This window comes from Dromiciops gliroides, chromosome 4 (assembly GCF_019393635.1).
Source record: "Dromiciops gliroides isolate mDroGli1 chromosome 4, mDroGli1.pri, whole genome shotgun sequence".
Lineage (NCBI taxonomy): Eukaryota > Metazoa > Chordata > Mammalia > Microbiotheria > Microbiotheriidae > Dromiciops > Dromiciops gliroides.
In genome coordinates this window covers 16,891,464-16,903,704 of record NC_057864.1, presented here as the reverse complement: position 1 = coordinate 16,903,704, position 12,241 = coordinate 16,891,464, and the positions used below count along the sequence as shown (strand labels likewise).

The following is a 12,241-nucleotide window of genomic DNA, read 5'->3' as shown; positions in this document are numbered from 1 at the left end:
TGTCATCTCAGGATGAATGGACTTTCCAAGGTATAGAATCCAAAAAAGAGAAGAAAAGAGGGATGAGAATAAGAATGAGGAGGGTTAGTCAGAGAGGCAGGAGGTTAACAGTGCAATGTCTGGGAATTCATTCCAGAAGAGCATTTTAAGAAGAAGGTAGAGGAGTCAACAGTGCCAGAGGCTGGAGAGGTCGAGGAAGGGGGTACCGATGAAAAGTCTTCTGAATCTAGCCATGAAGATGCCTTTGACTGTACTGAGTAGTTTCAGCCTGACAATGGAAGCCACATCTCAGCAAGTTGGGGTTGGGTTTTTTGGAGGCAGTGGTGAGGAAACAGATTGGGTGGGTGTGAAGAACACCTTTTAATAGAAGGGCTGGTATTGTTTTTGTTTACCTTTAAAACCAAATGTCTTTAAAAAACAACCACAATCCGACAATTTGCAGGATGCACACAGTGTAACTTGTGTTAATTAGTTAATGTGTGCTCTTATGAAAAAAACATTCTGAAGTGCTAAGTTGTAGCCTCTAATTGAAACAGTGTAATAAACAAAAGAATTCTGTAGCAACCTGCTGAACGGGGAGGCATTTTCCTCTGGGAACTTAATGAGCCCCACTTAACAAAAAGAAAAATGTCTTTCCCTATTTTCAGGGATCAAAGATTAAAGGAAAATGACCAGATCCTGGCCATTAATCATACCCTCCTGGACAGGAACATGACCCATCAACAGGCCATTGCTCTACTCCAGCAGTGCACTGGTTCTCTGCAGTTGGTGGTGGCTAGGGGATCCAGACAATGGCCAGGTCAAAGTTCTACCAACCTGAGTGATCCTGAGAAGGTGAGTAAGAAAATGGGAAGAATGACGCTGGGGGGTATGATCCAAGTGGACGACTCTTTCTAAAGGTTTCCTGACTTATTAATGAATGAATAAAAACAATTTATCAAGTGGATTATTATGTTTAAAAAGCAAAGACAGTCACAGTCTAATGGAAGAAACAACACACCTAGTCGTGGAATGTAGAGAAGGTTGACACACCCCATACAGGGACATTGGTTCCTGGTTCTAGAACTGGAGGAGTAGGAAAGAGAAAAGTTGTGGTGAGGGTAGGCAGTCGATTAAGTGGTAGAGGAATTGCCCTAAGTGTTTAGGGAGGGGCAGTCACCTCAGTCACTGGAATGAAGCCGCAGGTCCCATGTTCCTCCTGGGCATGGTCTCTGGGATGTGTGGAGAGGTTGTTGGTTGACTTGGAGTCTTTGGAGAGAAAGGAGGGAAATTTTGATTGCCTTCAAGGAATCTTCTGATCCTAGATTTGTCTACCTTAGAGGTGAATGAGTACAATCCTCTCATTTTAGAGACTAGGAAACTGAGGTCCACAGAGGTAAACTTTCTTGCCAGCATCTTACAACTTGTTAGTGTATGAGGTGAGATCTGCCTTCACTAAAAGCAATTAGAATTTTCATGTTGGCAGGATATTTCATAAAGACTTTCCTCCCCACCCTGCCCTTGCTGTTGCTTTCTCCAGAAGGGCTTGAGTCAAGTGTTTGCTTGCTGAGCTTCAGAAGACAAATTGAAGTACTGTTAGGAACTCAATACAGCCAAAGAGGACCAGGGATCAGGATTGTTCTGCTTGGCCCAAGAGGCCAAACTGGGAGCCCTCTTGTATAGAGATAGATGCAGTCTCATTGTCATCAGCTAGATCTATCAGCCAATGACTTAGCCTTCCGTTGAAAGATATCTGAGCTCATCTACCCAAGGCTGGCTGACCACTTGTTGGTGATGTAGCTGGGGTTCTCTCCCAGGTGTGAATCAGTCTAGATGGGCTCTCCAATTCTGTGACTGAGTTTGTTATTATTCTATAAGAAAATAGGGGTAGGATTCTGTCTTCCGTGATGTTGTCTGTAGCCAGAGAATTAGTCACATTGAGGATTCTGATAAAAGTTTTTGCTTGACTTTGGATTATTTTAAATTTTATCTGCAAAGGCTCTTTTTTCCCCCTTTTAATTTAATTTTCCTTAACAAAAATCTATTTTCTCTTTCATCTCTCCTCCATTAAAAAAGAAAAAACAATCCACGTAACATGTGAATATTCAAGGATATTCAGATTCCCATGTTGACCATGTCCAAACAAACATACAAATTTGTCATTTTGTACTCGAAACCCCTCCCCTCTCTGTCAGGAGGTGGGAGCCTGCTTCACTATGTGCCCTCTGGAATCATGGTTGGCTCTTGTTGATCAGAGGTCCTAATGTTTCAAATCAGTTGGTCTTTTCAGTGTTGTTACTATCATATAAATTGTTGTGCTTCTGCTCGCTTTCCTCTGTATTAGTTGTTAACAAGTGTTTGCAAATTTCTCTGAAACTTCCTTCATCATTTCTTCCAGTACACTTATATTCCATTATACACATACAGAATACTTTATTCTGCCATTCTCCAGTGGATGGGCACCCTCTCAATGTCCAGTTTTTTGTCAACATGGAAAGAGCTGTTGAATACCTTTCCTTTGATCTCTTTGGGGTGTAGGTGTGGTCATGATGTCTTTGCAAAGGATCTATTTTTAAAGCTCTCCATCTAGTCCAACCACCTCATTTTACTGAGGAGGAAACTGAGCCTCAACCCCTCCCCCTCCCCTAATGAAATGATTTGCTTATGGTTGTATCATTAGCAGTTGGCTGATTTGAGGATGGATATCAACTCCTCCAAGTACAGCCTTAAAATTCTTGCTGCCTTGTGGATAGAGCACTGGCCCTGGATTCAGGAGTACCTGAGTTCAAATCTGGCCTCAGACACTTAACACTTACTAGCTGTGTGACCCTGGGCAAGTCACTTAACCCCAATTGCCTTACTAAAAAAAAACAAAACAAAAAAAACAAAACAAAAAAAAAATTTTTGCTGCCTTAAAATTCAGAGTGGTGTCCTTTATGGAATAATTCTTATGCTATGCCATGTGACCTTGGACAAGTCCTGTCACCTCTGAGACTCAGTTTCTTCAACTATAATATGGGAATAATAGAAGTCATACAATGTGTTATATTTATTTATTTTTCTTTTTTTGCAGACCATCTTCACCTTCCTGGAAGGTGTTTTGCTTTTTACTGCTCTTTCCCTCAATCTGCCCTTCCCCCCTTCCCAGAACTCTTCTCCCCATACCTCTCCCCTTATCTCCTTCCCCTCCCACTTTCCCTCAAGGCAAAAATATATTACTATGCCCACTTGAGTATATATGTTATTCCCTCTTTGAGCCAATTCTGATGTTAGTAAAGTTTACTCACTCCCTGACTCCTTCCTCCTCCCCTCCATAAGCTTTTTTCTTATTTCCTTCATGTGAGCTACCTCTCCCCAGTCCACCTCTCTTTTCCCCCCTCCCCCAGTGTATTCCTCCTACCCCTCAACACTATTTTAAAGATGTCATCATGGGTTAGCTAGGTGACACAGTGGACAAAGCATCAGCCCTGGACCCAGGAGGTCCTGAGCCCAAATCCAGCCCCAATTGTCTGTTATATTTAAAGGAAACTTTTATCATTATTTTGTTTTAACATATGCATATTTTTCTGTGAGGCAGTGAGGGCTAAGTGACTTGCCCAAGGTCACACAGCTAGTAAGTGTCAAGTGTCTGAGACCAGATTTGAACTCAGGTCCTCCTGAATCCAGGGCCAGTGCTTATCCACTGCACCACCTATCTGCCCTCAATAGATGCATTTTAAAGAAAGATTCTTTCTCCTTTAAATTCTTTTTTGTTTTTTTAGTGAGGTAATTGGAGTTAAGTGACTTGCCTATGGTCACACAGTGATTGTGCCACCTAGCTGCCCCTAAATTCCTATTTGATACAATAGCACATCCACTAAGCAGTAATAGTAAGTGTGTAGGGGCAGCTAGATGGCTCAGTGGATAGAGCACCAGCCCCGGATTCAGGAGTACATGAGTTCAAATCTGGCCTCAGCCACTTAACACTTACTAGCTGTGTGACCCTGGGCAAATCACTTAACCCCAATTGCCCAGCAAAAAGAAAAAAAAAAAAGAGTAAGCGTGTAAGATTTTGAATAGGTGCATGCCTGTATGCTGTCGTGGTGGACAACTGAGTTTCTAGAATGCATTGCATATTTTCAGTGGAAGTTGTATCAAACTGTTTTAGTCTCTTTTCTATTCCTGGTGATAGGCCCTTTCATCTCACATGTGGAATTTAAAAGTAACCTCCAAATTGTTCCTCCTGCCTCCAGCCCCTTCACATTCACTGCCACCATATCAGTTTGCCTGAACACCAAATATCATGGCTCTTCATTGCTTCCACTCTTTTAGACATTCAAGCCTCCCCTATGGTGGGAGGGTATAGCTGCCTTGATGACTGTCCCACCTCCACACCTTTCCCCAAACAAATGCTTGACTCCTGCCTCTCTGCCCTTCCTTTTAATCTGGAATGCCTTTCAGGTTTATCTTTGCCTGTTAAAATATTACCCATCTTTCAAATTCCAATTCCAGTCCTCCATAAATGTGACCCACCCACCTTTCTGTTTCCTTGCCTGCCTGTCTGTCTTTGTCTCTGTCTTTCCCTTTGTCACTATGTTTCTGTCTACTTGTCTGTCTCTCTCAATAATCTACAGTTCTATCTCCCCAATGAAATCAATGGTCAATTCCTTGAGAGCAGGGATTGTTTTATTAATCCTTTTCTTAATGCCTTGCATATAAGAGATACTCAATATTTTTAATAACTGCTGGATTTGTTGTTCGTATGATGTTTCTCTCCATATAGAAATCTCTTATAAATGTTTTTGGTGGCCTGACTGTAACAGATGTTTTTTGCTGTCATTCACAGATTTGCTGGGGTCATGTCGAAGATGTTGAACTTATAAATGATGGCTCTGGCTTAGGTTTCGGAATTGTTGGAGGAAAATCGAGTGGTGTTGTTGTGAAGACGATTGTCCCTGGAGGATTAGCACATCGGGTATGTGGCTTTTCTGTGTCGCTGTTTTATTGCTTGTTGTTGTTCAAAAAAATAATCTTGTCTGTTTAAAACTTAATGACCATCCACAAAGACAAACACAGGGCACAACTACAGAGTCACAGAATCTCCAAGGTGAGAGGAAGTTCATAGGTCATCTGAGCCAAGCCATAGCTGAAAGCGAAACAGAAACCCTGACAGGTTGCAATCTGGGTGTATTAAAGGAGGGTCCCTTTTCACAAAAGTATTCATCTTAGAAGTGTGTACAGCTCCTAGGTGTCCTTTGACAAGATCTCTTCAGCTTGCTATGGAAGACATTTTTGTAGGGATATTAAGGATGTGGCTCGCTAGCCTAGTTTTACACCTCCTGTTCTCCCTGTCCCCAGCCTCTCTCTGGCCACCAAGCTACAGAATTCTCCAGCCAGCTAAGCCTAAAAGGACTGCTGTGGAAGGCTTCCTTGAGGCAGCTTTATCCATATAAGCCCCTTCTTGCCAGCTTGTAATCTTAGGTGATGATGCACTCATTCTCTTGCATTTCATGTAGCTAAGGGAAGAGCTGTTTCCTGTGTTATCTCTGGGAGCCTGCCTGACTTAGGCTATTTATCTTTGATGTCTCCCTACTTATTTTTCGCTACCATTCTCCATTTTCTGGTGCCCCTTACCTCCACAGCCAAGGTGCTGGCCTCCAGCCCTCCTTCTTTCACTCTTCGTGGGAGAATGGGCTCCTCGGTCCAATAAATAAGCCATAAGCCAAGTTCAACCACGAACTGTTGCTCTTCTCAACATTTCAATTTCATTAGTGTGTCTCTTTCAATGACATGATTGAAAGGTGGTGAATTGATTTGGTTAAACTCAATTACACTAAGGTTGCTCATTCGCCCTCTTCCCCATAGCTAATCCTCTCCATTCCCTCCTGTTAACTCATGTATAGACAAGTGTTCACTCAAATAAATCTTTTGTTGGTGTGATTGCAGTTTTGGGAGAAGTACTTTTTTCTTAGTAAAACCCCTTAAATCACATCATGTTTGTCTGTTCTACAGAAGTGTAAGGCTACTGTGGGCTCTTGTAAAGGGGGCAAAAGATACCTTTTTTGTCCATTTGAGTCTAGATTCCTTTTTCTTTTTTTTTTTTTTTAGCGAGGCAATTGGAGTTAAGTGACTTGCCCAGGGTCACACAGCTAGTAAGTGTCAAGTGTCTGAGGCCGGATTTGAACTCAGGTCCTCTTGAATCCAGGGCCAGTGCTCTATCCACTGCTCCACCTAGCTGCCCCTAGATTCCTTTTTGAAAAATAAATGTGGGGGCAGTTAGGTGGCACAGTGGATAGAGCACTGGCCCTGCAGTCAGGAGGACCTGAGTTCAAATTCAGCTTCAGATTCTTGATACTTACTAGCTGTGTGACCCTGGGCAAGCCACTTAACCCCAATTGCCTCACAAAAAAAAAAAAAGAAAGAAAAAGAAATTAATTTGAATTGATATCCTTTGTTTTTACATCCCTAACATTTCTTGCTGTATTTCTCCTCTTCCCCCTTCATAGAAAGAAATATGAGTAATAATAAAGGATAAAAAAAAAAGGAATGGGGGAGAAACATTTAGCAAAACTATCCAAAGTATTGAAAGTTGGCCACTGTATGCAGCGTTCTGCACCCATACTCCCCTACCTCTATGTAGCAGTGAAGAAGCTACCTTAACATTTCTCTCCTCTGGGGCTAAGCTTGGTCATTCTAGCTTCACAATCGTCATCTTCATTTATTTTGTTGATGTTCAGTACATTTACATCTAGTAATCATTGTGTATATGGTTTTCTCGGCTTTGCTCTCTGAACCTTGTATCAGTTCATATGCTTGACATCTGTATCCATCGTTATTATTGTTTCTTCTAGCACGGTAATATTCCATTGCCTTCATTCGCCACAATTTGTTTAGCCCTTCCCCAGTTGATGGTCATAGGCTTTCTTTATTTCTCAGTTAATGGACATTTACTTTTTTTTTTCAGTTCTTTCATGCTATAAATATGTTGATGTATCTAGGCAGAGTTTTGGTTCTGTCCACTTTCACTAATTTATTCTTCTGAGAATTATTCTGTCCCTCTTCCAGTGAAGGGGGCCAGTGTCTGTTCCAGATGATCTAGGGGAGGAAGCTGACTTGTCCTAAGCAAAGCCAGCATCACCATGACTCATTTGTACTATTTCTGAGTAACTGGGGCATGGTTCTATTACTCAGGCTCACAGGCACACAGGCACACAAGCTCACTCATTGTCTGGCAAGAATGTTAAACAGTAGACAGGCTGTGTGTTTTCAAGGGGCCTGGGTACTCTCTCTGCTGATTTAGTTCACAGTTCTTCTGTGACCTAATAGGTGGGCTTTGAAAAAATTGGTGGGATTAAAAAATTCCTTCCTCTGTAGCCAGCCTAGGGATGACCCTCTCCAAATTTAGCAGGGCTAATTTTCAGATAACAGGTGTACCAGGCCTGGGAAGGACTGGCAGACCTGGCATTTGGCCCAAGGCTCATCTCCTTCTTACAATGGGACACCAGAATAAAACTTCGGTTCAGAATTATACTATTATTATTATTATTTGTGGGGCAATGAGAATTAAGTGACTTGCCCAGGGTCACACAGCTAGTAAGTGTCAAGTGTCTGAAGCTGGATTTGAATTCAGGTCCTCCTGAATCCAGGGCCGGTGCTTTATCTACTGCACCACCTAGCTTCCTCCGATTATACTATTTCTTGTTTTTGTTTTTTGTTTTTGGTTGGGCAATGAGGATTAAGTGACTTGCCCAGGGTCACACAGCTAGTGTCAAGTGTCTGAGGCCGGATTTGAATTCAGGTCCTCCTGAATCCAGGGCTGGTGCTTTATCCACTGTGCCACCTAGCTGCCCCAGTTATATCTTCTTTTAAGAAATAGTATAATCAGAGGAAGCTAAATGGCACAGTGTATAAAGCACCAGCCCTGGATTCAGGAGGACCTGAATTCAAATCCGGCCTCAGACACTTGACACTAGCTGTGTGACCCTAGGCAAGTCACTTAACCCTCATTGCCCGCCCCCCCCCCAAAAAAAAATTGGTGAAAGAAGATATAACTGTGGGTCCCAGAAAGTTTACGTTTTTAAGTAAATATTTTTTTCTTAAAAAAAGGGCAGTACACCAATAGACAAATGGAAGAATGGGCACTTTGGGGCATCATTGATTACCCACTTTCCTTGCTTCTGGGTTTGTATTTCCCTACTACTTTTTGATGGCTCTTGTGAATCTCTGAGACCAGTTCTGGTACAAATTCTGCACTGTGTCTTTTCATTTGCTTGCCTAGTCTACAGATTATGGAAGGAGGAGGCTGCCTGCAAAACGAAAATAAAAAGCCAGCAATTTGAGATGCGGGAATGAAGAAAGTCGCCTGTCATTTCGGTGCCCTCCCTATCTATCAATCTGCCTAATAACTGTTTTTGCCCTGACTGATTCTTGAGAACACCTGCTTTTCTGTAATGAACAAAATGTTTGGCTTCCAGTGACAGATGCAAATGAACTGCCACAGTTTAAATTAAGCAAGAGGTGAAGTAAAATTGGGAAAAAACATATATATATATATATATAGTGCATTTTAAAAGAGAAAGTCAAACAGCTAATTTGATTCAAAAGCATTAAGTGACTTTCACATGCAAAGCAGCTCAGTCCAATTCCACAAACATTTAGCAATTGCCAACTTTGTGCCAGGCATTGGGGGTTCAAAGACAAAATAAAATAGTCCTTGCCCTCAAAAAAAAAAGATATTCTACTGGGGGAATAAAAAATAATCCATACAATGGTATTTTGCTGAGGACAGGCACCACTAACTGGGGAGATGAGAAAAGGTCCCACGTTGGTCAAGGCCCTTTTGCTGAACAGTGAAGGGAGCTAGCGATTTCACCAAATGGTACTGGGAGAGGGACTGACTCCCTCTTTAGGAGGTGGGATGGTGTCTACAGGGAATAGTGATAAGGACAGTTTGCTGTAGTTAGTTCATACATGAGGTACATCTTTATTGTCTTCCACCTCTTAATAAAAATGAGCAGTTCCTTCAATTATTTAAAAATCTGATTCTGAGAAGGGAGCTCCAGGCTTTATTAGACTGCCCAAAGGTTCTGAACCCCTGCAGAAGAGGAGAGGCAGTGTGCTTTTGTGCAGAGAGCATGGGACCCCCTCATTTGATACCCCTGTAACCTTGGGCAGTATTATGTTAACCTTCAGACAACATCATGTCTCCTAAAGAGGTTGCCCCTCCTGCCTGGAATGCTCTCTCCCAGTACCATTTTGTGAAATCTCTAGCTCCCTTCACTGCTCAGCTAAAGGGCCGTGACCAACGTGGGGCTTTTCGTCATCTCCCAAGTTAGTGGTGCTTGCCTTCACTGTGTACAAGTCATTTTCCCCCAGTAGAATATAATTTACAAATCTACCCTGGAGCAGCCAGATTGGTCTTTGCATGCCAAACATATCAGTCTGACTTTTATACTGGAGACGATAGGGAACCACTGAAGGTTCTTGAGCAAGGGTGTCCAGTGGTGTGGTCAGATCTGTGTTTTAGGAATGTGAATTTGGCAGCTATGAGGAGGAGGAGGAGGAGGAGGAGGATCACCCTCCTCCTCTTCTTCCTCCTCCTTATCATGCCGCCCCCCCCCCCCCAATTAAACTGGGAGCTCTTGGAGGACAAGGGTTTTTTTGCCTTTCTCTGCATCCCCAGCAGCTTAGCACAGTGCCTGGCACATATTAGGTATTTAATAAGTGCTTGTTGATTGTTGGCATTTAGATGGCTGTTGAGGCCAGGCTTGGGGGGTCTGGACTGCATTCAAGAGGCAGTGGGGCATCAGGAAGCTTCCTGAACGTTCGGACAGCGGCGCCACCATCTCAGCAGCCTTCACAAGCTCACAGCTTCTCGTTTGCAGAGTGAATGCCTCAGCTTTGAATATCAACTTTGCTTTCTTCTGTGCTGTGTGTCAAGAGAGCTGAGAATGGTTCTTACCTTCCACTTGATGCCTTTCATTTTGTGGTTTCAAAGAACCGCTCTGCTATTCTTCAGGAATGCCACTCCAGTCGAAAGAAATGGTGGGAAAAAACTGCTCACAAGTGCTACTCTAGTCATTAGGATTTTCTATTCAGTTGGTGGTCAGGTCTTAAATTAAGGCATTAACCTGTTAGTGGAGGCTTATTTCGGGGGGAGGGAGCCTGTTAAATTTACTAATGGATCAAATTTCTTCTCTTGAAAATGCTGGTGGGTTGGACTAATATTATTTGGTGGAAGAATAAGGGGATAATCACAGTAATAACAGCTTATATTCATATAATGCTTTCTGATGCAAAGCACTTTCTGGGCATTATCTCAGGCACCCTGTGGGGAGAATTTTTCCTTTGAAGTTCCACATCTGAGCTCTATTCATCTCTCCTGATGAGTGATCCATCCATCAGTGATTCGATGAACCAAGAACACTGTGTGGGTTGGGGAAAGTGACAGAGGCAGATTTGGGCTCAGTGTCAGGAACAACTTCCTGAGAGAGCTGTCCCAAAGTCGAAGAAAGGGTCTGCCTGGAGAGAGGTGGCGGGGGTCTCCCTCCTTGAAGAGCTTCAGTCAGAGGTTGGGTGATTGATAGTTGAGGATTTTGTGAAGGGGATTTTTATTGTAGGAAGGGTGTTGTTTAGGGGCTGGACCATCACTTGGTTCAATTCATTTTGTCCTAGTCATTTAAACTTTGAAGTTTATATTTGTCTATTATCCATCCATCCATTGGTCTGTCTGTCGATCTGTCTGATGTATCTGGGAAGAGAATCTAGACTTGTGCTTGCATCTCTGTAGGGAGCTCCCAATTCAGATCAAGTCAACAAACATTTGGTAAATGTTTGTCCTGGTGCCCCTGCTGATGCACTTTGGAAGCCCATCCAAAGCTTATGGTCTTAGAGAGTCGTCTGGGGCCCTGGAAAATTAGATGTCTTTTCCCATGGCCATGTAGCCAGTCAGGTTCAGGACTCGGATCTAGATCTTCCTGATTCCACGGAGAGACCAATATCCACTATACCACACTGCCTCTTGAACTTAGATGATGATTTGGTAACATATCTTGGTAAATGTTTATTGACTGACCACCTCCAAATATTTTTGCAGAGAAGATCGAGGAAATGTGGAGTAGATGATAATACACTTTGATAGGTTCAAGACTAATTTTTTGTGTTTTTTTTTTTTGGTGAGGCAATTGGGATTAAGGGACTTGCCTAGGGTCACACAGCTAGTTAAGTGTTGAGTGTCTGAGGCCGGATTTGAACTCAGGTCCTCCTGACTTCAGGGCCAGTGCTCTATCCACTGTGCCACCTAACTAACTGCCCCGAGACTAATTATTGAACTAAAAAAAAATCAAATCAGAGTAGCATGTGGTCTCCAGTGGGGTGCCCCAGTGTGTAACTTAAAATTCTAAATGTGGGTTTTAATCTGTCCCCCCACTTTTGGGGGGAAACTGACTAAAATCACTGATAAACGAGTTTAGGTTTTTTGAGGGTTTATTGAAAGATAGTAAAAGAAAGAGAAAGATTGAGAACAGATTTCTTATAGCCTGAAATCCTCACCTTCCTAAACTCCCTTGTGAAGTTCTCTGCCACCACACTGATGTCTCACAGCCAAAGAGAGATGACCTCTTCCTCCTTCCTGTTCTCCCAGAAATCGGAGGTTCTTCAAGCTGATTGCCTAGTGTCATTCAAATTCATTGGTTCACTGGACCTGAAGTTGGTCTCTATGTAAAGTTCAAAGATCTTGGCTTCTGAGAACAATCACCAAGGATCATCTTCTTAAGTACCCTTAAGTACCAGCCAGATGTGCTTACAATCCAGCAAACTGGAAGTAAACCAATAATCCAGTCAGCAGTCAGTCCCCTTATCCAATTCAGTCAGTTTAAACCAGTCTCCAGGTGGGCCCCTGAGTATCTGCTCAATCTCATCTATCACATTCCATTATCTTGACACACCAGGGATCTATGCGTGGTTCTGTGTTATATACATAGGTGAATGGGCATTATGCTTGTCACATCTGCAGCTGACAGTAAACTCAAGGGGAGAGCTAAACCGCTGGATAGCAGACACAGGATCCTTAGTGATCTTGACAGACTAGAGCATTGATCTGAATCTAATAAGACAAAATTCAGCAGGAAAAAAATGTGTTTCATGGGAATATAAAAGATAATCATCTTCTCAAGTACATTTTGGGAGGATGGTGGGACAGCAGTTTTTCTGAAAAGTATTTGGAAGTTTCCATGCATTTTAGGCTTAATGTGAGTCAGGAGGATGAAATAACAGCCAAGAGTAC

The 12,241-nt window shown here is 42.6% G+C and overlaps 1 protein-coding gene across 2 annotated transcripts in view; it reads left to right on the top strand.

Annotated features, from left to right (window-relative positions):
• The window catches only part of PATJ (PATJ crumbs cell polarity complex component), a 320,690-nt gene that overhangs the window by 16,636 nt on the left and 291,813 nt on the right, over positions 1 to 12,241 (top strand). For both annotated transcript variants that reach the window (XM_044002310.1, XM_044002309.1), the window contains 2 exons: positions 648 to 834; positions 4,805 to 4,933. In XM_044002310.1, the coding sequence (XP_043858245.1) occupies positions 648 to 834; positions 4,805 to 4,933 (316 nt within the window). The remainder of the gene's footprint in view (positions 1 to 647; positions 835 to 4,804; positions 4,934 to 12,241) is intronic.